Below are 22,672 nucleotides of genomic sequence, written 5' to 3'. Positions count from 1 at the left end.
TCTCTCTTCCTCTTCGTCTCGACTCTGAACTAAAAACTCAACTCCTCCCAAAATCCCTCGCCGCCGCCGCCGCCGCCGCCGACGACGACGACATGGGCCCCACCACGGCCACCGACACCGGCGCGAGGATGAAGCCCACGACCGTCGCGTCGGCGGTGCACCGCGTCCAGATGGCGCTCTACGACGGCGCCGCGGCGTCGAGGGAGCCGCTGCTCCGCGCGGCGGCCTCGCTGCTCTCGGGGCCGGACTACGCCGACGTCGTCACGGAGCGCTCCATCGCCGACGCCTGCGGGTACCCGGCGTGCCCCAACCCGCTCCCCTCGGAGGACGCCCGCGGCAAGGCGGCGCCGCGGTTCCGCATCTCGCTCCGGGAGCACCGCGTGTACGACCTCGAGGAGGCCCGCAAGTTCTGCTCCGAGCGCTGCCTCGTCGCCTCCGCCGCCTTCGGGGCGTCGCTCCCGCCCGACCGCCCCTTCGGCGTCTCGCCCGACCGGCTCGACGCCCTCGTCGCGCTCTTCGAGGGCGGTGGTGGTGGTGGTGATGACGGTGGGTTGGCGCTAGGGTTTGGGGCGAGCGGCGATGGGAAGGAGGTGGAAGAGGGGAGGAAGGTGGAGATCATGGAGAAGGAGGCGGCTGGGACGGGGGAGGTGACGCTGCAGGAGTGGATTGGGCCGTCGGACGCCATCGAGGGCTATGTGCCTCGCCGTGATCGCGTCGTTGGAGGTGAATCGCCTTTTGCTGACCTCTTCTATTTCTATTTGCATTGAGCATTGATTGGTTTTTCTGTTCAAATTATTTACTCGTTTGGTTTGATTGTGCTGCCATAGGTTAGTAGTACGATGAGTGAGGTTTATGGCGGTGGCATTCTCTGTTATCCTTTGTGCTCAAATTAGGTAGAGAAAAAACTTTGGAAGATAGAAAATGGAGGAATTTGTAGTGTTCGTAGTAAATTACTTTGAGTATCAACAATTGTTGTTGCTAGTAGCAGTTAGGAAAATTCTCTGTAACATGTACAACTACAACATTTTGGTGAACTAGTTATAAACTCCTTGTGTAAAATCTCCCTACCTGATTAGCAAATTAGTAGCATTTGTGTATGACTAGAAACAATCAACTAGGTAATAATTGAGAGCTATCAAATATGGTAAGGGACAGCTGAAGAATAGACATAACCGTGGTGCCATATTTTTTGGTTGCAGTCATTCAAATTACAAGAGGACAACTAGGCAATTCACTCATTTTGTTTAGACCTACATATTGTTGTTGATAAGGGACGCTAGAACGAAGATAGGAGATTGAGAGAGTAATTAATTTTTGGAAGTACGTTACAGATTTTAATGGGAGGTAGTGACTTCTTTTTTGAGAGATTAGAGGGGTGAGAGATGAGCTGCTTACTTTGTCAATGAAAAGCGCTCAGGTTTTGTTCAATATTTCCCCGAAGAAATACAAAAATCATGTCTTTGTAAGCATCATGTGTTGTTCCTCTTTTCTCACTGCTCACGGAGGTGCCTAAACTGCCTAACAAGGTGGCAAACTGGTCCCTAGTGCCTAAACACCAAGCCACCAAGGCAGTGGTGGTTTGGTGGGAGTGTGGTGGTACTTAGCTCCTACCTCCTAGGCACTGTTTGTTTTTCTTATATTCAAATAATGTTCTAGAACTAGATGTGACAATGTTACAAGAGTAACAATAGTTTTACTTGCAGGCACATTTATATATATGAAAAGGATATGCTCATTCTTGCTCTTTGTTCGACCTGTCTTAGTTTCGAACAATTGAAGAAACAATGAGCTTGTGTTCTGTATTTCAGGGCCAAAAAAAGAGGCTAAACAGAACGATGCTTGTAGTGCTGAGCAGTCCAGTAATATTAATGTGGATTCTAGGAATGCTTCTTCTGGTGAATCCGGCATGGTTCTTACTGAGAATACAAAAGCAAAGAAAAAGGAAGCAACCAAAACCCCATTGAAGATGTTCAAGCAGGATGAAGATAATGATATGTTGTCGTCTTGCATATCGGATTCCATTGTGAAGCAGCTGGAGGATGTAGTTCTCGAAGAGAAAAAGGATAAGAAGAAAAATAAAGCAGCTAAAGGAACATCGAGGGTAGGTAAGAGTAAGCCTGCAAAAAGACCAGTTGGGCGTGATGGACATGAAGTGGACTTTACAAGTACAATTATTATGGGTGATCGTGGTTCAGAAATGATGGATCATGGTGCTCTGGGTCAATATAATTTCTCAAGTTCTATATTAGCAAATGAGCAGCCTTCATCATCTCAATATGCAGCGATAGATTCAGTGCAAGCTTACACTGAAGAACTAGATGAATTATTTAGTAATGCAGTTAACATTGCAAAAGACGAGACAAGTGATGATAGTGGTAGATGTACACTAAGATCTTCATTGAAGGCTGTTGGATCCAAGAATGCAGGGCATTCTGTGAAATGGGCAGACGAGAATGGAAGTGTGTTAGAGACAAGCAGAGCATTTGTAAGTCACTCCAGTAAATCTCAAGAAAGCATGGACAGTTCAGTAAGGCGTGAATCTGCAGAAGCTTGTGCAGCTGCGCTTATTGAAGCAGCAGAAGCTATTTCATCTGGCACATCGGAAGTAGAAGATGCAGGTGAACACTTATTCCTTAACCCTGTGGTGCTTTGACATGCAGCTTTTGTTTTTGATATGTATTAACCTGTGCCTTTTGGTAACAGTTTCAAAGGCAGGAATCATCATACTGCCGGACATGGTTAACCAGCAACAGTACAATAATGATTATGACAATGACAAAGATGCAGGGGAAAATGAAATATTTGAAATTGATAGGGGTGTTGTGAAGTGGCCGAAGAAGACTGTGCTTCTAGACACAGATATGTTTGATGTCGATGATTCTTGGCATGATACACCACCAGAAGGCTTTAGTCTAACTGTAAGAATTCTTGAGAAAAAATAAAGTAGCACTTCTTCTTTTTTTTCCTTCTGGTTGAATTTGGCATGTCATGCCTTTTTTCCTTTTCAGCTGTCCTCCTTCGCAACGATGTGGGCTGCATTATTTGGATGGGTATCCCGGTCCTCATTGGCCTATGTGTATGGGCTTGATGAAAGTTCTATGGAAGATTTGTTGATTGCAGGTGGAAGAGAATGTCCTCAGAAGAGAGTTTTAAATGATGGCCACTCATCTGAAATTAGAAGAGCTTTGGATACTTGTGTGTGTAATGCCCTGCCAGTTCTTGTATCAAACTTGAGGATGCAAATTCCAGTCTCAAAGTTGGAGATTACTCTGGTATGGATAAAGCTAGTTGAACAAACTAATTAAAAAGTTAAAACATTTTTTAAAAGAAAAGAATAAGGACTCCGCAATTGGTTAGTGACCTAGTTGAACCTGGATATGTATTTACTGGCTAGTACATATAGTTTTTCAGCAGCGGCTGTGAAGAGGCTTTTCGTTGCATTTTGTTCTGGTATCTAGACACCTTTGACTGAGATCAATCAAGCTACTAATATCTTGGTCAGTTTAACAATAATTTCTTAGTCATTTGGGGTTCTCTCTCATTCATAAGTGTGGGTGATGAGCTGCGCATATCTGGAAATAGATAAGACGAAGTGGAGGCTGTACGTTACAGTTATTCTGAATTAGGGCCAGTCTCTTTTTTGTTGATTCTATTGAAGACAGCTTAACTGCTAGATGTTGCCACCAAGAATTTTATTTGTTAGTTTGATTACAGTTTCAGTAATTAACATTTAGAGCTATAATTAGTGTGCATCTAATGTGTTTTTCCCCTCCCCACTAGGGATACTTGTTGGACACGATGTCATTTGTTGATGCACTGCCTTCTCTGAGATCAAGGCAGTGGCAATTGATGGTTCTCGTGCTGCTTGATGCGCTCTCACTCCATCGGCTTCCTGCTCTTGCTCCAATAATGTCAGATTCGAAGCTTTTGCAGAAGGTGATGATGCCTTTCCCTGCCTTTCTGCTATGCAAGTAGACGGATGCACATATTCTTTTTAAGAAATCTGATCTTTCTTCCCTTTTGTGTGCTGCAGCTTTTGAACTCGGCTCAGGTTAGCCGAGAGGAGTATGACTCCATGATTGATCTCCTCCTCCCTTTTGGAAGATCCACGCAGAGCCAGGCATCCCTGCCAAGTTAAACCTCAAGCAACACAAGTATCTAAATACATGTTTACACAGCGGAGTAAATAGAGAGAGGTTCTACATATCAGCGTCAGCTTGGCAGTCTATTCGGATATACTATCATAATGGTGCCTCTTGCGTCTGGTTGTTTAGGTTTCGGAACACGTCTTGCAAAATATCGGTTGCTCCCAGTTGCTTCAACTATCCCCTTTGCATTGGCGTCAGACGTACAAGCGGAGCGGGCACTGATTCCTGTCATTCTCAGGAATTGTTAGCTTTAGTGAGGAGAGCAAAAGATAACTGCCTCCAGAACAATTTGGTCCACTATGGACTTTTATCTCTCATTGCTAGCGCAGTTCAGAATTGTAGTGCATCTTTGGGTTTTTTTTTTACCTCTTTTACCGGTGTGCAGTTTGTCAGGTTAGTACAGCCGAATTTGACCAGCTAACAACCCACTCGTGAGTCCTAATAGGTGAGTGCTAGATATCAAGTGGTATAGTAAACCCAGTGTTAGCATCTATAAAATTCTGAATTTTATGCCTGTCAATCTCGCATTCATGGTCAATCGGAGACTTGCAGTGGCTGTAACTTTCTACAAGTTGGCATCTCATTGCAGAGAGAGAAGAACAAGAGCAAAAAGGTTGGCGGCTGATGGCTGAAGTGCGAATACATTGAAAACCCAGGTGCTGCCTTATCGCAAGAGACTTAAAAGGGAGGAGCCCAAAAGGAGAGGTTAGACCATTATTAGCTTGGTGTGAAGTGTGAACAGAGCTGCCTGAGCTTGAGGATTAGCAGCAAACTTAGTAGCGTGTGTGCCTCTTTTTTCCATGTGAAATCGTCGCTAATTTGGATTCATGTCCTGATTGGCTCCTTGTCTCGATAGGAATTTGACAATCCTTTAGGTATTTCGTCTGACCGGTTGCCTAGATTATCCACTCTATAAATGATAGCAGTATCAGCCCCAACGCCCAACAACTAGCCTAAACGCTTTAACACTACCTAGGTTTTTGTTTTGGTGAGCTGGAGATATGTGTATGCATCTAACACTGATATTCCATCTATTCCAAAATAAATATAACTACGCCTAGTACTTAAAAAATATATTTATTAAAATATAAGCGGTTCTAGCACTATTTAATGCAAGTTACCTTTCATCTAAACTTCTCATCTTACCCAAAGACTCCCATCCTCAGAAATATCCATATTTTGAAAGTAAAAATTCAACGGAACGTATTTTCTGCTTAGCTCATTTCATTGATTCTTCTACAATTAGCAAGGAAATAGTATTTTCCTGCTTAGCTAATTTCATTGATTCTTGAACTGCTTGGTTCACAAACCAGGAAGAGCCTGTTTTGCTCTCCATAGTCTTACGTGGTGTTTGGATTAGTCCATGTATTTAGAAACTAATTTAATTTAAAGTACTAAATATAGACTACTTACAAAACTAATTATATAAATGAAAGCTAATTCGCGAAATAAATTTTTTAAAGCTTAATTAATCCATAATTAGTAAACATTATATAAATGAAAGCTAATTCGCGAAATAAATTTTTTAAAGCTTAATTAATCCATAATTAGATAATGTTTACTGCAGCATCACATAGACTAATTATGGGTTAATTAGGCTTAATAGATTCATCTTGCGAATTAGTCCAAGATTATAGATAGGTTTTATTAATAGTCTATGTTTAATATTTATAATTAATGTCAAATATTCGATGTGATAAGGACTTAAAAGTTTTAGTCCCATCTAAAAAAGGTCTAAATCTATCTCAACGAATTGGTCTTTCAAGAATGGGACAATCAAGAATCTCACAGCAACTTGGTAAAAGAGCATTTCACAGAGAGAGAGAGAGAGAGAGAGAGAGAGAGAGTATTGCTCAAGGGAAGCTAGTCCATCCATACATGAACTCAACAGAGATATGTACAACAGCAATGGTGTGAACAATAGCAGTAACATGTCAACAAAACGCAGAAAAATAATAACGAGGAAAAAAAATGGCCTACAAAACTGCCGGCTGCTCACCCTCCCTGCTCCACCTCAGCAGCCTCTCAACAAATCAGAAGAACAAAAAACAACTAATGTCAGCATATGTACACAAGTGTGAAGTGGCCACAACCAAACACCGGCGCCTCGCCCTAGCGATCAGTCTCCAGCCAGCTCCTCAGGTTGCACAGGGCCTCCGCAGAGAGGCTCTTGCAACTCCTCGGCCTCGCCACCCCCGCCTGCCCCCCCACCTGCTCCTGCCGCGGCGACCCAAGCTCCGAGACGAAGCAGACGACGATCACCGTCAGGTTGTCGGCGGTCTCGAGCCTCTTGGCCTCCATGACAAGCTCCCTCGCGCACCTCTCGGGGTCGTCGTGCTGCCGGAGCCCCCGTCGGACGATGCTCACCGCGTGCTGGCTGGTCATCACGTCCCAGATCCCGTCGCACCCCATGATGAGGAACTCGTCGTCCTCCGTGAGCATGGTCTGTCGGAACTCTGGCTCGGCGATGAGAGGGGATATCGAGCCGTCGGGCATTTTCATGTCCCAGTCCCCTAGGGCCCGTGTCACGGATAGGACTCCGTTGAGGTAGCCATCCTCGATGTATCCTCCGGATGCAGCAACCCGTTCACACTCCTCGGCATAGTTTGCTCTGTGATCTCGAGACATCTCCATCGCTACGCCTCTCCGGCAAAGGACCGCACGGCAATCCCCCGCATTTGCAACCAGCAATTGCCTGCAAGACAGTTCAGCAGAACCTCGAGTGAGCATCCACACTGAAGCATGAGATGTGCAACTATAGATACTGGATATGTTTTTTTTTACCTTCCGAAGACTAATGCGGTGAGTGCTGTAGTTCCGGAAGAGCGGCTGATATCTAAATCATCAGCTAAGGCAAGATCTGCTTGCAAGAACGCTCTGCGCACAGAGTTCTCAACTGACTGAACATATGTTTCATCTACTTGCGATGCTTGTGGGAACTCACTGTCCTCAAACAGGAACCTCATTGCATGCCTTTTCATGTAGGCTGCAGCATCCAGGCCTCCATGGCCATCGAAGACCTAAAATTGCAAAGGGAAGAAGCACGGGCAATAAGTTCAACCATTGTTGCTGAGGAAGTAGCATTCACAAATCACAAATCAGGGTAGGCATTCACATAGAAGATTACACTTACCCCATAGAAGGCACTAGGCAACGGACACACCAAGAGCGATCCAAGATGGGCAGAGAGATCATCTATCCGGATGTGCTCATCTTCCATGTACCTCCTAGGTCCAATATCAGCAAAGCTACCAGATCGAATACTGGGAACAAACTGTAGTGCATCAACTGATATGCTCGGTGCACCAGCAGCACTCTCCAACCCCTATTAATAATGAACAGAAACACAAAAATTACTAATCTTATTTCTCAGACACAAAACAAACATAAACAACCAATTCTTCCTTAATCTGCTAAATTATATACCCAGCACTGCCACTGACCTACTTGCGTAGTTATGTTTCAAACATAATCCTATCCTGCCGCTCACGCAGCACTATGATTTACCCCACTACCCCACTCTACACTGAAATAAGATACTGAACAAGAGCTGAAAAGTTTCAGCTACAGCTATAGAAACAGGACAACACTTTTAGGCTAGATAAACAATCATCTGCGCAAATTCGTATGATAAGTTGAACTTGCGCGAAAGCGCATAAATACATACTACAACTCAACTACCACTAGCACTATCTACACAATGGATCCAATAATATCAGCACCCACCTTCTCAACCTTCTGGCCTACAACCACCACCCTATACCCCCTAAAAAGGGACTACTTTTTTTTTTCTTACAAACTGTGTCAGTCTTTTGCATCCACGAACAGAAAACAATCTCGTGTAATAAACAGAAAGGCAGTAAACTCCATAATAAACCTAAAATCCAATAACAAGATGACAGCAATAATTTACATAGAGATATCTAAAAATCAGAGCTGATTACAACAACTGAAAGCACCTTTTTCACATGAGTAGTATTAACAAACAATCCTAAAATTACTGAAAAACAGCTGCTAAACTGCTAGTAATCCTTGCTAGATTCCATGTTATTTCCCACGAAATTCTTCGATCTCCCAACTGAAATACTACTGAAAACGTAGAACTACAGAACACAAAGTTGAGCAACTCACCATGTGAGGCACCTGGACGGCAACCTCGACCTCGACCACCGGCGGCGGCGCGACCGCCGCCGCGGCGGCCACCTCCTCGACACCCTTGGCGACGCACCGGTGGTACGGCACCTCCAACACCGGCACGGGCTGATGCATCACCTCCGCCTCCGCCACCATCTCTCCCCTCCCGATCCAAACACCACCGCCTCTCCGGTCACCGGAGAAAAAAAAATAAAAAAAAAATCAAGAAACCGAGCAGCGATCGATCCGCGCGAGAGGCCGCGATCCGAGGGGGGAGAGGGCGATCTCGATGGTTTCTAGGACACGGTTTCTTGATCTGAGGAGGAGGAAGGAGAAGAGGAAGGGGGAAGAAATGGGGGAAGAGGAGGAGGGGTGGTTGGTATTTATCCGGTGGCGGTGACCGGCGGCGACCGGCGACGATGCGGACGGGTGACCGGGTGGTGCCGGTGGCCTCACCGGACACGTGGCGGTCTCACGCCCGTGTGATTGCGCTGCCGACCTCGCCTCCCTCTTTCTTCTAGATTGGATGGAGGCCAAGGGAGAGTGATAAAAGATGTGTTTTTTTTACTAATCTAGAGTTCTAATCAAATGATTTACTACTTACAGTGTTAATTACTGGATTAGTTAGAGGCTTGGGAGTGATGAAGAATGTGTCTTTTTTTTTTGAGTGGTAATCAAATGATTTATTGAAATGTTTGTGTTAGAAGGAAGAACAAGCTAAAAAAGGATGTAATTTTTTTGCAAGAATGATTTGGATTGGAGGTGGTGAGATGCACTTTGGTTTGAAAAAGAATGTGTCTATTTGGAGTGCTAATCAAATGAAATGGTCTATGGAAATGTTTGTGACACAAGGAAGAACAAGCTAAAAAAATGTAATTTTGCAAGAAATATTTGGATTAGAGGGAGTGGTTCTTTTGCATATGGGTGATGGTGGTGGTGTTTATATATGCACTTGTTTGGTTTGATCAGCTTTGATTTTCGGGAGGTGTGGTCAATTTGAGTGTTTTTTGTGCTGGTTTACAGTTTTTGTTGCATACGTTGTTTTTGGGTGGTTAATTTGAGGTTAGGGGTGTTACAAACTTACAGTACATTGATTAATTAGCTGGTGTTTTAAAGTGTTTAATTACTAACTCGTGGTAAATGCATAGCAGGTTTGCTCTTTTCCTGTTTTTAACCAGGCAGTTTTGGTTGGGAACAAAAGGCAGGTTATTCTTACTTTTTTGAAGGGAATATAATGAGAATCACACATGCTAACGGTACAAAGATTACTACTTTTTTTAAGGGGAAAAAATGGCAATCACTTGCAGGTGGGAGTGACTGTTTCTTGCACGTCATCAACTGAATCTCTGTCCACGTGTTCGAACTTGCTGTTAATCACTGAACAGCAGAGCAGCTTAAGTAGCAAGAAGGAATCTTTGTAACCCTTTGTCATCTTATCTCTTGGGCAAGAATAAGATGGCAAATTAGATTGTTGTCTACTGCCTGTCAGTGGAATCACAATGGAAGATATCAAGATAAGTACATGATTAAGAACAATTAGAGATTTAGAGGATCTGAGAGGCATCAATCAAATCTTATTATGAAAATTTAGCCACTATTATCTTCCTGAATATGACATGACAAAGAGAGACGGTGGATCAAATCAAAACGGATATAAGAAAATCGAGTTTTTTTAGTAGGGTATGTTTTATCCGGCCTCTACATGCAACCAGATATATATAGCCTTTTTAAATTAGAAACTTAGCTTCTCAAATAACACAATCTGAAATCGAGTTAGGAAGTTGATGCTTTATGGGCATGATTAGTTACTAGTTTATTTTATACTACAGTTCCTGCAACAGGGTGCGATCATTTAAAAAAGAAGGTGGCCAATCCAATAAATAGATTGTACTAGAAATATTAGTGAATAAATTACATTTCAATGTAGTTAGAGGCCTAGAGGACGATCATGTCTGCAAAATTTAAGTAAACATATTCCAACAGAAATTTTGCAAGAAAAGTATTTTTCATAACACTATAATGTTATGAAACATACTTTTCAAGACAATTCTTCTCATATGGTTTTCACACGTTAAATCTGAATATTTAAACTAAATTGGCGAAGAGAAGTTGTTCTTCCTTCATACACCCAATTAAGTTATAAGATTGACTGTGATAGTGTGATATCTATCCCCATTGGTGTCTACAGTACATATAGCTTATGATTATTTTTTTAGAAAAAAAGGAGTGAAGTAAATGAAAAAATTGCTTTCCAAATAACAGACACAAACGGTGCAAGATTTATATATAATGTTGACAAAGCAGTGGCACACCGGACAGCCTGACGTAATTGTGATCCAAATCACTGTTCTAACACAGGATGAGCTAATCCGATCCACTTCAAGTTCATAAATGACACAAGATTGCTTCATTTGGGGATAAACTAAATAATCCAAATATATAATTTATAATTGCAATGCTATTGCTTGCAGTTCCCTTTCCTTTTCGTATCACTTTCTTCCTACAAGAAGCGAACTCTTGTGGCTTCATTTGTTCCTGACGCATCTTCACTTTGTACAAGTTGACCAAAAGAAATAGACAACATAAGAAGATCTTTTACAATTGAATGGTGGATAATTTAAGGAATTGTGAAGTAATATTTTTTTAGTCAGAGATTGTGCTCCATTTCTTTTGACAAATTTAATTGGGAATTTGGGATTGCTCTTTATTTTTTATCGAAAATATTACTTGTTTCTTCAGTCACAAGATAAACAAAAACTTATGACAAATGATTTGGAATAGTAAAAAAACCCAAATATCAGACAACTTCACTAACACCACATATATAGTACTGAAAGAAAATGTTGGAATCTCACGCAGGCCTCAATTGAAACAACTTTATATTTTTTGTCGAAACTATTACTTGTTTCTTCCAATCACAAGATAGTAAAAAAAAAAACTAGTGAGAAATGATTTGGAATAGTAAAAAACCACATACACAAAGTATCAAACAATTTCATTAACAGCATTTATAGTACTGAAACAAAAATGTTGGAATCTAAAGTGAAACTCTACCAGCTCTCAGGTTTAAGTTAGTTAATTCATTTTTCTTGAAGTTTCTTGTGCTGGAGCCAATGGGAGGGCAACAGGTCATCTCCTAAGAATAGTGGTGACAAAGAAAGTTGGCCCCTTTCTTCCACTCCTGTCCTCTGGAGCTCCCTTTCTTGTCTGTAGTTGGTTGAGAAAATTGGCAAGCAAGACTGTCTTCTTGTTTTTTGGGGCCTCATCATCACCATCACTACCATTCATTTTAAGGTCACCTTTGCAAGAACTGAAAAAAAAAGCCAGGTGGCAGTGGCACTAATCACACTCCAGCTAGTTTGTGGATTGTAAGAAAAAGAGGGAGAGAAATGCAGCATATATGTATTCTGGATTTTTTTGGGGGCCCCTTTCTTCTTGTTGTTCAGCCACAAATTCAGGAAGCTTCTAGATGTTTGGTCTGATGGAAGACAACCAAAATGGCCTGATGAGTTTCTGGTCAGGAAATCAAATCAATTTTGTTATTTTCCAGTGCATGCATGATTGAGTAGTTGGTTAGGGATGAGCAAGCTTATGAAATATGTGGTTGTTTTATCTTGTTCAGCATTATACTAATTGTGTATATATATGTAATTAACTTATTGTCATATGCACAAGAATACGTAACAGTTAGACAGGATAAGATTTCTTCTTCCCACTGCCTTAATATTATTGTTTTTGGTTCACTAATAAAAGTTTTTTTTTCTAGTCTTCCTTTGGTTTCTTTCCAATTTTAATGTTTTATGTTGGGTGTAGGTATGCATTCCTCATTGTATCCTACAAGCCACACCTGAAAGCAATAGGTGCAAAATCTGAAAACGTTACAGGAGTACATCATATGACAACGCAATCTAACTACCATTGTGAAAAAGATAATGCAATGCAATGGGATTAGCAATAAATGAATACTATGCAAAACACATGAGTATGTCAACATATCAAGAATGATAAGTACCAGTCAGTAGGCCAGGCCCAGCCCACAGCCCAGCCCAAAAATAAATTCATAACTTGCCCTAAACAAGATTTAAGTCTATCTCACATTGTGCACCACTGGAGTACAATAGCATAAGCTCAGGCATAATCTGCAAATTTCTTTTATATCATTGTCTTTTTAGAGGATAATAACATTGATCAACTTATTATCTAATGGCATAATAATATTTCATAGTATTAAACAGGAGGAAACAAAGTCCAATCTCACTTTTACATCATACTAGCTTCTTGCTAGTAGTAACTCCTTAGCAACCTAATCCATTTAATTGACTACTTTGAGAAAAACACACAAAAAGTCTATGAGCGTGTTTCCTTTTGTCAAGTTTCGTGTATTTTTGATATTAAGAGTCTAACCACCAAAGTGTACTTGAATAAAAAGTCGTCCAATTAAGCTGCTATATTCAACTAATCCATTCAAATTTTGGAGTTTGAATCAGACCGACTCACACTGGCCCATATATGCATACCGCATAAATTTCTCACCAATCAAATGTCAGAAATACTTCAATAGGTTTTGAAAGTTTGAAACAACAAACCGTGTATACATTTCATCCCCACACACATTGATTGCACGCAGCTGACAAATTCATTGAGCATTGCACCAACGAGTTGAAAATTTCAAATCCAAGGAACTGATCAGTTCGTCCGTAGTAAGTACTAGAGCTACTGCTAATTAATTACTACATGATGCAGACTTTATCAAATTAATATTGACTGTATGCTCACATGAACATGTGAGTACTATACATGGCCAATCATATAGAGACAACCATGGTAAAGATAGCTTTTGTATTTTTAGCCAAACCTTCAATATTTTTAGAACTGCATGATTTGGTCTGAAATTTGACCGATTTAAGGTGCTACACCAAATAAAAAATGACACAAAATGTGGATTAGACTGAGTAATTAAATTAAGATGGTTTGGTTTGATCGGGTCGGTTGGACCTGTTGAGCCGTAGCGTCCTGCCGGCCGTCCAACAGCCTGTCATGTCGGCCATTGCTTCCGATTAATTTGTCTTAGGCTACATCATTACCAGCTTAATGCTTAGCTACTTCTCATTTTCAGTGAACATGATTTTCGACGGATGCATAAACGAGTACGTATTTTATACTCCCTCCATTCCAAAATATAAGGCACAACCAATTTTCTTAGATGTTCCTGTAAAATCAAATGTGTTTTTGATTATTATTCTGTGATGAACAATTGAGCATTGGAGATTAGTGGTTTTGGAGATGATTGGATTCACAGGTGATCGCAGGATTCATTATTTCATGTGACCGGTCAGACCGGGCTCTGGTAGCCGGTCGGACCGGCGGTATGCGCGTGGTCAGGTGGTCTGACCGGCCGACACTGTGTCGGTTTCGGTTTCGGGTTGTTTGTTTGGATATCCATGATTATTTCATAATTATGACTTCTAGATGGATACTATACTATGTAATACTGTTGTTTGCTACTAATGAGTCAAGTTGGAGATAGCTTGGTCTCGGAATATGGTTTCTTTGTTTGTTCCATGTGTAGGTGACTCGATGTCTCGGGAGAGTATTTGCGGTGATGGACCAGGAGTCGGCTTGGGGATAAGGCGACGTCCGTGGTGGTCAGAGATCATGCGGGATACTTAGGCTAGAGTTGATGCACGTGGTTGATAGAGATTCCATATGGCATATGATGGAGTTATTGTGTGCGTATGGGATGCGGAGTCAAATTTGGAAGGAGTCCAAATTTGGTACGATTGGTTATGTAAAGTTTCTTTCTTGTACTAGAGGGTTTCCTAATGTGTTTAGGACTCTTAGTATGAGTTTGGTTCGTGGCTTTAGCCTGCCTACCTCATGTATAAATAGAGGGGGAGCGTGAGGCTTCCCGGTATCGCTTTTGAGAGCAATTGAGTTGAGTTTTGAGTTAGGGTTTCGAGTTTAGTCGAAATTTTTGTAAGGAGTGCTGTTGGTGCACTTTGTAAACACAGAGAGAATCAATAAAGTTGTCATCTACTGTAAGAGTTCTTCGATTTGTGTTTCACCGGGTTTCGGCGGTCTAACCGGCGACACACCGACTGTCAGACCGACGGCATCGCGGTGGTTAGATCGGCGGGTACACGGCGGTCAGACCGGCGTCGGTGACAGGCGTCAGGAGCAGATCTTGGAGGTCATACCGGAGATTCAACACCGGTCAGACCGGCGGCTACGCTTCAGTCAGACCGGCTAATCTACTCCGGTCAGACCGATCTCATCGAAATTGAGGGTAACTTTTATTTCCGCTAAAAGTTTTCGGTTTTTGGGTATAGCAACCATTCAGCCCCCTCTGGTTGGCTTAGTTCTTGTGATTCGATCCTACAAGTGGTATCAGAGCCTTGTTTTCTTCTTTGGATTTTTATCGATCTAGAGTTTTTGCCATGGCTACTCCCGCTAGGTTTTCAACTAAGCCTCATGTTTTCGATGGAACGGATTTTTCTCATTGGTATAGTAGGATGCAATCTTATATTATGGCTGAAGATTATGATATTTGGAGAAAAGTTTCTCATCCTTATGTGATTCCTGAAACTATTAATACTGCTGCTGAAAAAACTGCTTTTGAACAAAATTGCAAAGCTCGCAATATTCTTTTGAGTGGTATTTCTCGTTTGGATTATAATCGTGTTGCTCATCTTCAAACTGCTCATGAGATTTGGACTGCTTTGAGTAATTTTCATCAAGGAACAAATAATATTAAAGAACTTCGTCGTGATCTTTTCAAAAAGGAGTATATTAAATTTGAGATGAAACCTAGAGAAGCTTTGGATGACTATCTTTCTCGGTTTAATAAAATTTTGAGTGATCTTAGATCTGTTGATTCTTCTTATGATGCTAATTATCCACAATCTGAGATTTCTCACCACTTTTTGAATGGTCTTGACATGTCTATTTGGGAGATAAAAGTTACATCTATTCAGGAATCTGTTAACATGTCTACTTTGACTTTGGATTCACTTTATACAAAATTGAAAACACATGAGATGAATGTTCTTTCTCGAAAAGTTGATTCTAAGTCGAGTGCTTTGGTTTCCTCTTTGGATGTTGATGCTTCTTCATCTAAGTCTTCTTTTCTTGCTATTTTTAATGCCACATCCGATGATCAACTCGAACAAATTGAGGAGGAGGATTTGGCTTTGGTTGCTAACAGAATTGCTCGAGCTATGAATAATGCCAGGAAGAACCTCAACATGATTTTGGATCAATCAAAGATTAGCACACATAACCGTGGTTTAGGTTTTAATCCTTATGCTCATAATTCTTGACATCCACCTGTTGTGTTAGGTGTTGGTGCTAGAAGTGGTGAGATTTTGGTTAAACCTGATACTAATAAAACTGTGTTTAAATCTGCTGGTATCATATCTACTATGAATGCATCTTCTTCAAAATCCAATGTTGTGCATGCAAAATCTCCTGTTGTTGCTCATGTTGCTAAATCTACTAGTGCTACCAATGTGTCTAATCATCGTGAAAAATATACTTGTTCTTTTTTGGGGCAAAGATGGACATATTGTTGGTTTTTGTTTCAGATTAGCTCATAAACAGAAAAAGGAGAGAGAGATTGCCTTTACAAAATCAAAGTGGCAAAAATCTGGTTTTCCCTCGAGGAAACCGGTCAGACCGCAGTGGGTCCCGCGGTCGGACCGGCGACCTATCAGACCGGCTGAACAGCCTCGGTCAGACCGACCACCAGTCAGACTAGCGGTGATGCCTCGGTCATACCGGCCCCCGGTTAGACCGGCTGCACACCCTCGGTCAGACCGGCCTCGGAGGAATTTTTCCATAAATTCTAAAATTGATTTTGCACGTGGATATATGCCTATTGGATCTTCTGGTCGTGTGTCTCAGTACTGGATTCCTAAATTTTTATTATCATCTAACCCAAGTACTGAGGCTTCGACTTCTGCTTGTGTGTAGGCTTTGGTGACAAAGAAGGAGAACGTGTGGATCGTGGATTCCGGTTGTTCGCAGCACATGACCGGTGATAAAAATTGGTTCTCCTCCCTAAAGAAGGCATCTAAGACTGAATCGATTATCTTTGGTGATGCTGCTACAAGTGTCGTTCTCGCTACAGGTTTGGTTAAGGTAAATGAAAAATTTGAATTGAAGAATGTAGCTTTTGTTGAGGACTTAAAGTACAATTTGCTTTCAGTTTCACAAATTGTTGATGAAAATTTTGAGGTTCACTTTAAGAAAACTGGAAGTAAAGTTTTTGATTCTTGTGGTGATTCTTTGTTGAATATTTCTCGCTATGGAAGAGTGTTTAAACCTGATTTTGAAAATCCTGTTTCACCTGTGATAACATGTTTGGTTGCTAAGTTTGATAAAGATGTGATGTTTTGTCATCGTAGACTTGGACATGTTGGTTTTGATCATCTCACTAGGTTAAGTGGTTTGGATCTTGTTCGTGGTTTGCCTAAACTTAAGAAAGATCTTGATTTGGTTTGTACACCGTGTCGTCATGCTAAGATGGTTTCTACTTCACATGCTCCTATTGTTTCTGTGATGACGGATGCACCGGGACAGCTATTACATATGGACACTGTTGGTCCAGCTAGAGTGCAATCTGTTGCAGGAAAGTGGTATGTGTTGGTTATTGTTGACGATTTTTCTCGATATTCTTGGGTTTTCTTTATGGCAACTAAGGACGAAGCTTTTCAACACTTTCATGGTTTGTTTCTTCGATTGGAGCTTGAATTTCCTGGTTCTTTGAAAAGAATTCGAAGTGATAATGGTGGTGAGTTTAAAAATGCTTCTTTTGAACAATTTTGCAATGAAAGAGGTCTTGAACATGAATTTTCTTCTCCTCGTGTTTCTCAACAAAATGGTGTTGTTGAAAGGAAAAACCGTGTTTTGGTTGAGATGGCTAGAACGATGTTGGATGAATATAAAACTCATAGAAAATTTTGGGCTGAGGTGATTAACACTGCTTGTTATATTTCAAATCGGGTTTTCTTGAGATCAAAACTTGGAAAAACTTCTTATGAACTTCGATTTGGACATCAACCCAAAGTTTCACATTTGCGTGTTTTTGGTTGCAAGTGCTTTGTCTTGAAATCTGGAAATTTTGATAAGTTTGAGGCACGTTCTACCGATGGATTGTTTCTTGGTTACCCTGCACATACTCGTGGCTATCGTGTACTTGTTTTGGAGACTAACAAAATTGTTGAGACTTGCGAAGTTTCTTTTGATGAGGCTAGTCCAGGTACTAGACCCGATATTGCAGGTACACTGTCACAGGTTCAGGGGGAGGATGGTCGTATTTTTGAAGACGAGAGCGACGACAATGACGACGACGAGGTCGGCTCGGCCGGTCAGACCGGGCGCCAGGCTGGTAAGACCGCCGGCACACCTCCGGTCAAACCGACCCATGAGGAGCGGTCAGACCGGCGAGGGTTGTCGGGTTCGGGTACTGTTGATGCTGTTCAAGATGGTCCTCCGGAGATTACAACTTCGACCAGTACTAATACAGAATGTGGATCAACTTCAGAAGTCGCTGCTCCTTTGCACATTCAGCGACAACATCCGCCGGAACAAATCATTGGTAATATAGGTGAGCGGAGTACAAGGTCTAAGGTAACGGCTCATGATGTTTGTGCAAATTCTGCTTTTGTTGCTTCTTTTGAACCCAAAGATGTGTCACATGTATTAACTGATGAATTGTGGATTAATGTCACGCATGAAGAACTTGAAAATTTTGAGAGAAACAAAGTTTGGACTTTAGTTGAACCACCTTCTGGACATAATATTATTGGAACCAAGTGGGTTTTCAAAAATAAACAAAATGATGATGGTTTGATTGTGAGAAATAAAGATAGACTTGTTGCTCAAGGTTTTACTCAAGTTGAGGGTTTGGATTTTGATGAAACTTTTGCTCATGTTGCTAGAATTCAGGCAATTAGATTTTTGTTGGCTTTTGCTGCTTCAAAAGGTTTTAAATTGTATCAAATGGATGTGAAAAGTGCTTTTCTAAATGGTTTTATACAGGAAGAAGTTTATGTCAAACAACCACCAGGTTTGAAAATCCAGATTTTCCCAACCATATTTTTAAATTGTCTAAAGCTTTGTATGGCTTGAAACAAGCTCCTAGAGCATGGTATGATAGGCTTAAGAACTTTTTGCTTGCGAAAGGTTTTACAATGGGAAAGGTTGACAAAACGATTTTTGTTCTTAAGCATGGTGATAATCAACTTTTTGTTCAGATTTATGTGGATGATATCATCTTTAGTTGTTCGACTCACGCTTTGGTTGTAGATTTTGCTGAGATTATGCGCAGGGAGTTTGAGATGAGCATGATGGGTGAGTTATCGTACTTTTTGGGATTGCAAATTAAGCAAACACCTCAAGGTACTTTTGTACATCAAACGAAGTATACGAAGGATCTTTTGAGACGGTTAAAGATGAAGAATTGCAAGCCAATTTCAACACCAATTGGTTCTACAGCTATGTTGGATCCTGATGAAGATGGTGAAGCTGTTGATCAAAAGGAATATAGAAGTATGATTGGATTTTTGTTGTATCTAACTGCTTCTAGGCCAGACATACAATTTGCTGTGTGTTTGTGTGCACGCTTTCAAGCTTCTCCTCGTGCTTCACATCGTCAAGCGGTCAAGCGAATAATGAGGTATTTGAATCATACACTTGAGTTTGGAATTTGTTATTCTACTTCATCTTCTATATGCTTAAGTGGATATTCTGATGCTGATTTTGGAGGTTGTAGAATTGATAGGAAAAGTACTAGTGGAACATGTTATTTTCTTGGTACATCATTGATTGCATGGTCTTCTAGGAAACAATCTAGTGTTGCTCAGTCAACTGCTAAATCTGAATATGTTGCTGCTGCTAGTTGTTGTTCACAGATTCTTTGGCTTTTATCTACTTTGAAAGATTATGGTCTTACTTTTGAGAAAGTACCTCTTTTTTGTGATAATACTAGTGCTATCAATATTGCTAAGAATCCTGTTCAACACTCACGCACAAAGCACATTGATATTTGTTTTTACTTTTTGAGGGATCATGTTGAGAAGGGAGATGTTGAATTGCAGTTTTTGGACACAAAGTTGCAAATTGCTGATATTTTCACTAAACCTTTGGATTCTAATCGCTTTGCTTTTCTTTGTGGTGAATTGGGTATAATTCATCCTTTTGGCATGGTTTGAGGGGGAGTTTGTACCTCATGGTTTTATCGAGCAATAATATGACAATGAGAAAAATTGAGAAAAGAGAGCTTTGTTTATACATATGGTATTTTCTTGTACATGCTAGCAATACTTTGAAGGTTTATTTGTCTCAAGCATAGCTTGTATGTATTCTAGTCTTTTCATGAGATTTAGATTTTACTTTTAAGGGAGATGATGCATGACACTTAAATTCTATACTTGAATTAAGCAAATATGCAATGTTGATGCTAGCATATGGTTTGATCTATAAATGCTCTATATATATGCTTTATTGACTTGTTATTCCTCAAATAGCTTTAATTGCTCATTGTGAAAAGAGAATAAAAAATATGAAAAAATGAATACCGAATCCTTGGAAAAAGTCTTGACGACAGGGACGTACCCGGAATAAAAGAGAAAAATATGAGCAAAAAGGCTCAAGAAAAAGAAAAAGTTAAAAAAATTCTCTTGGTTGTTTTGTGCTAAAGGTTATTTGAGAAAGAGTGATAAATGCAATAGGTATATATGTTTAGTGTTTATTTTTCAACCTATGTGCTTATTAAGATGTTGCATTATAAATCGTATGAAATCATGAATTTAGATTGTTGATTCAAGCTTAATTGTAAAATCTTTGGTTCATGGTTATACTTTAATGCATGCTTGTTATATTATAGATGGATTTATCTTCTTTTTATTGCAACACATGACTTGATATGCTATATGTATGCTAAGCTCTTGAACATTAATGAACATAATTCCTATTCTTGATGAAATCATTGTAAAAAGGGGGAGAAGTAATGTGAAAATTTTTGGATTTTTGGAGAAGCAAGGCGAATTTTTGGAGAGTTGTTGAGAAGAGCATGTTTTTGGTTCAATTGGGAATTTCTTTCTTTTTAAAAAGGGGGAGAAGTTTTCTTTTGGATTTTTGAGCACGATGTGTACATTTGTACGAAGTGTGCTTTTTACCACTTTTGTTTTTATTTTTCCAAACACCAAAACATTTTTTATGGGTTTGCCAATGTGTTCATTAAGGGGGAGATTGTAAAATCAAAGGTGTTTTTGATTATTATTCTTTGATGAACAATTGGGCATTGGAGATTATTGGTTTTGTTATTTGGAATGTATTCACGAAGTGGTTTTGGAGATGATTAGATTCACAGGTGATCGCAGGATTCATTATTTCATGTGACCGGTCAGACCGGGCTCTGGTAGCCGGTCGGACCGGCGGTATGCGCGCGGTCAGACCGGCTAGCCCGCGGTATGACCGGCCGACACTGTGTCTGTTTCGGTTCGGGTTGTTTGTTTGGATATCCGTGATTATTTCATGATTATGACTTCTAGATGGATACTATACTATGTAATACTGTTGTTTGCTACTAATGAGTCAAGTTGGAGATAGCTTGGTCTCGGAATATAGTTTCTTTGTTTGTTCCATGTGTAGGTGACTCGATGTCTCGGGAGAGTATTTGCGGTGATGGATCGGGAGTCGGCTTAGGGATGAGGCGACGTCCGTGGTGGTTAGAGATCATGCGGGATACTTAGGCTAGAGTTGATGCACGTGGTTAATGGAGATTCCATATGGCATACGATGGAGTTATTGTGTGCATATGGGATGCGGAGTCAAATTTGGAAGGAGTCCAAATTTGGTACGATTGGTTATGTAAAGTTTCTTTCTTGTACTAGAGGGTTTCCTAAGGTGTTTAGGACTCTTAGTATGAGTTTGGTTCGTGGCTTTAGGCTGCCTACCTCATGTATAAATAGAGGGGGAGCGTGAGGCTTCCCGGTATCGCTTTTGAGAGCAATTGAGTTGAGTTTTGAGTTAGGGTTTCGAGTTTAGTCGAAATTTTTATAAGGAGTGCTGTTGGTGTACTTTGTAAACACAGAGAGAAACAATAAAGTTGTCATCTACTGTAAGAGTTCTTCGATTTGTGTTTCACCGGGTTTCGGCAGTCTAACCGGTGGCACACCGACGGTCAGACCGGTGGCATCACGGTGGTCAGACCGGCGGGGTACACGACGGTCAGACCGGTGTCGGTGACAGGCGTCAGGAGCAGATCTCGGAGGTCAGACCGGAGATTCAACACCGGTCAGACCGGCTAATCTACTCCGGTCAGACCGATCTCATCGAAATTAAGGGTAACTTTTATTTCCGCTAAAAGTTTTCGGTTTTTGGGTATATCAACCATTCACCCCCCCCTCTGGTTGGCTTAGTTCTTTCGATTCGATCCTACAGTTCCATAATATAAAGCATACATACAAGCATGCAATTAACTATGACATCTTTTCTATTAAATTATTACTTTTTTTAAATCCTCCACCCTCATGTTATCTAATCCTATTGGATGCACGCATTAGTATTTATTAGGATGATCCAAACTACAAGATAATAATAATTATTTCTTGGTCTTTGGATTAAGGGTGGTTGTGCCTTATATTTTGGAATGGATGGAGTATAAACCTTTTATATATAACTTTTCTAAAAAATAAATAAATCTATTTTCAAGCATGTAATAGTTAATGTTTAATTAATCATGTTTATCTCGGTTGCGCGCTATTAAAAAGTTCACACAACTTCTCATTCGAACGCAGCCTGACGCCCAGCTTCAGTTAGATCATGTCAGGTTAATTAGTATACTTTGATTAATTGATTAATTGTTGGTTGGTTAGGCTGCAGGCATATCAGGATTCCATGGGTTTATCGAGATGATTAAAAGAGTCAATATATTTTAGTCAATTACTGACAGATCGAAGACGACGTACGGTTTACTCAAATATACAGGTGTATTATGTATGTGTGTATTGGCCTGACGTATATTATTCGTTGTACAAAAAACAATGTGTATATACTCCGTATTCGTGAGGAGTGACAAACAACACGGCACGCAAGGCTCTTAATTATACAAAGTTCATTAATTATGAATAGAATCCTTGCGTTCCAACTCCTTGCTATAGGTTATGATTAAGGACATGTTTATTACGGCAATTTTTTTTAAAAAAAATAATATGATACTACTATATGTTACATAGGAAGTTCTTGTCATAACTCAAACTTTATAGTTGTGTGCATTCTAAATGCAAAGATGGGGATGTAATCATCTCCCTTATCTAGAAAAAAAATTAGATGTGACAACTGACCAATTAAAACTTAAACTAGAATGTGTCTGCAACAGGGAGGTA

General features: G+C 40.5%; 2 protein-coding genes across 2 annotated transcripts; one reads left to right on the top strand and one right to left on the bottom strand.

Annotated features, from left to right (window-relative positions):
- Nucleotides 1-4,668, top strand: LOC4337724 (putative RNA polymerase II subunit B1 CTD phosphatase RPAP2 homolog). Its single transcript, NM_001420150.1, has 6 exons — nucleotides 1-723; nucleotides 1,809-2,618; nucleotides 2,704-2,918; nucleotides 3,009-3,272; nucleotides 3,781-3,936; nucleotides 4,034-4,668. Exons 1-6 carry the CDS (start codon nucleotides 93-95, stop codon nucleotides 4,136-4,138), a joined length of 2,181 nt encoding a protein of 726 aa, NP_001407079.1. The 5' UTR covers nucleotides 1-92; the 3' UTR covers nucleotides 4,139-4,668.
- Nucleotides 4,669-5,997: 1,329 nt separating this feature from the next.
- LOC4337723 (probable protein phosphatase 2C 47) lies at nucleotides 5,998-8,637 on the bottom strand. Its single transcript, NM_001420148.1, has 4 exons — nucleotides 8,280-8,637; nucleotides 7,282-7,473; nucleotides 6,933-7,168; nucleotides 5,998-6,843 (listed from the first exon to the last, which is right to left on the bottom strand). Exons 1-4 carry the CDS (start codon nucleotides 8,436-8,438, stop codon nucleotides 6,261-6,263), a joined length of 1,170 nt encoding a protein of 389 aa, NP_001407077.1. The 5' UTR covers nucleotides 8,439-8,637; the 3' UTR covers nucleotides 5,998-6,260.
- Nucleotides 8,638-22,672: the final 14,035 nt, after the last annotated feature.

This window comes from Oryza sativa, chromosome 5 (assembly GCF_034140825.1).
Source record: "Oryza sativa Japonica Group chromosome 5, ASM3414082v1".
Classification (NCBI taxonomy): Eukaryota; Viridiplantae; Streptophyta; class Magnoliopsida; order Poales; family Poaceae; genus Oryza; species Oryza sativa.
This window is presented reverse-complemented; position numbering and strand designations above follow the sequence as displayed.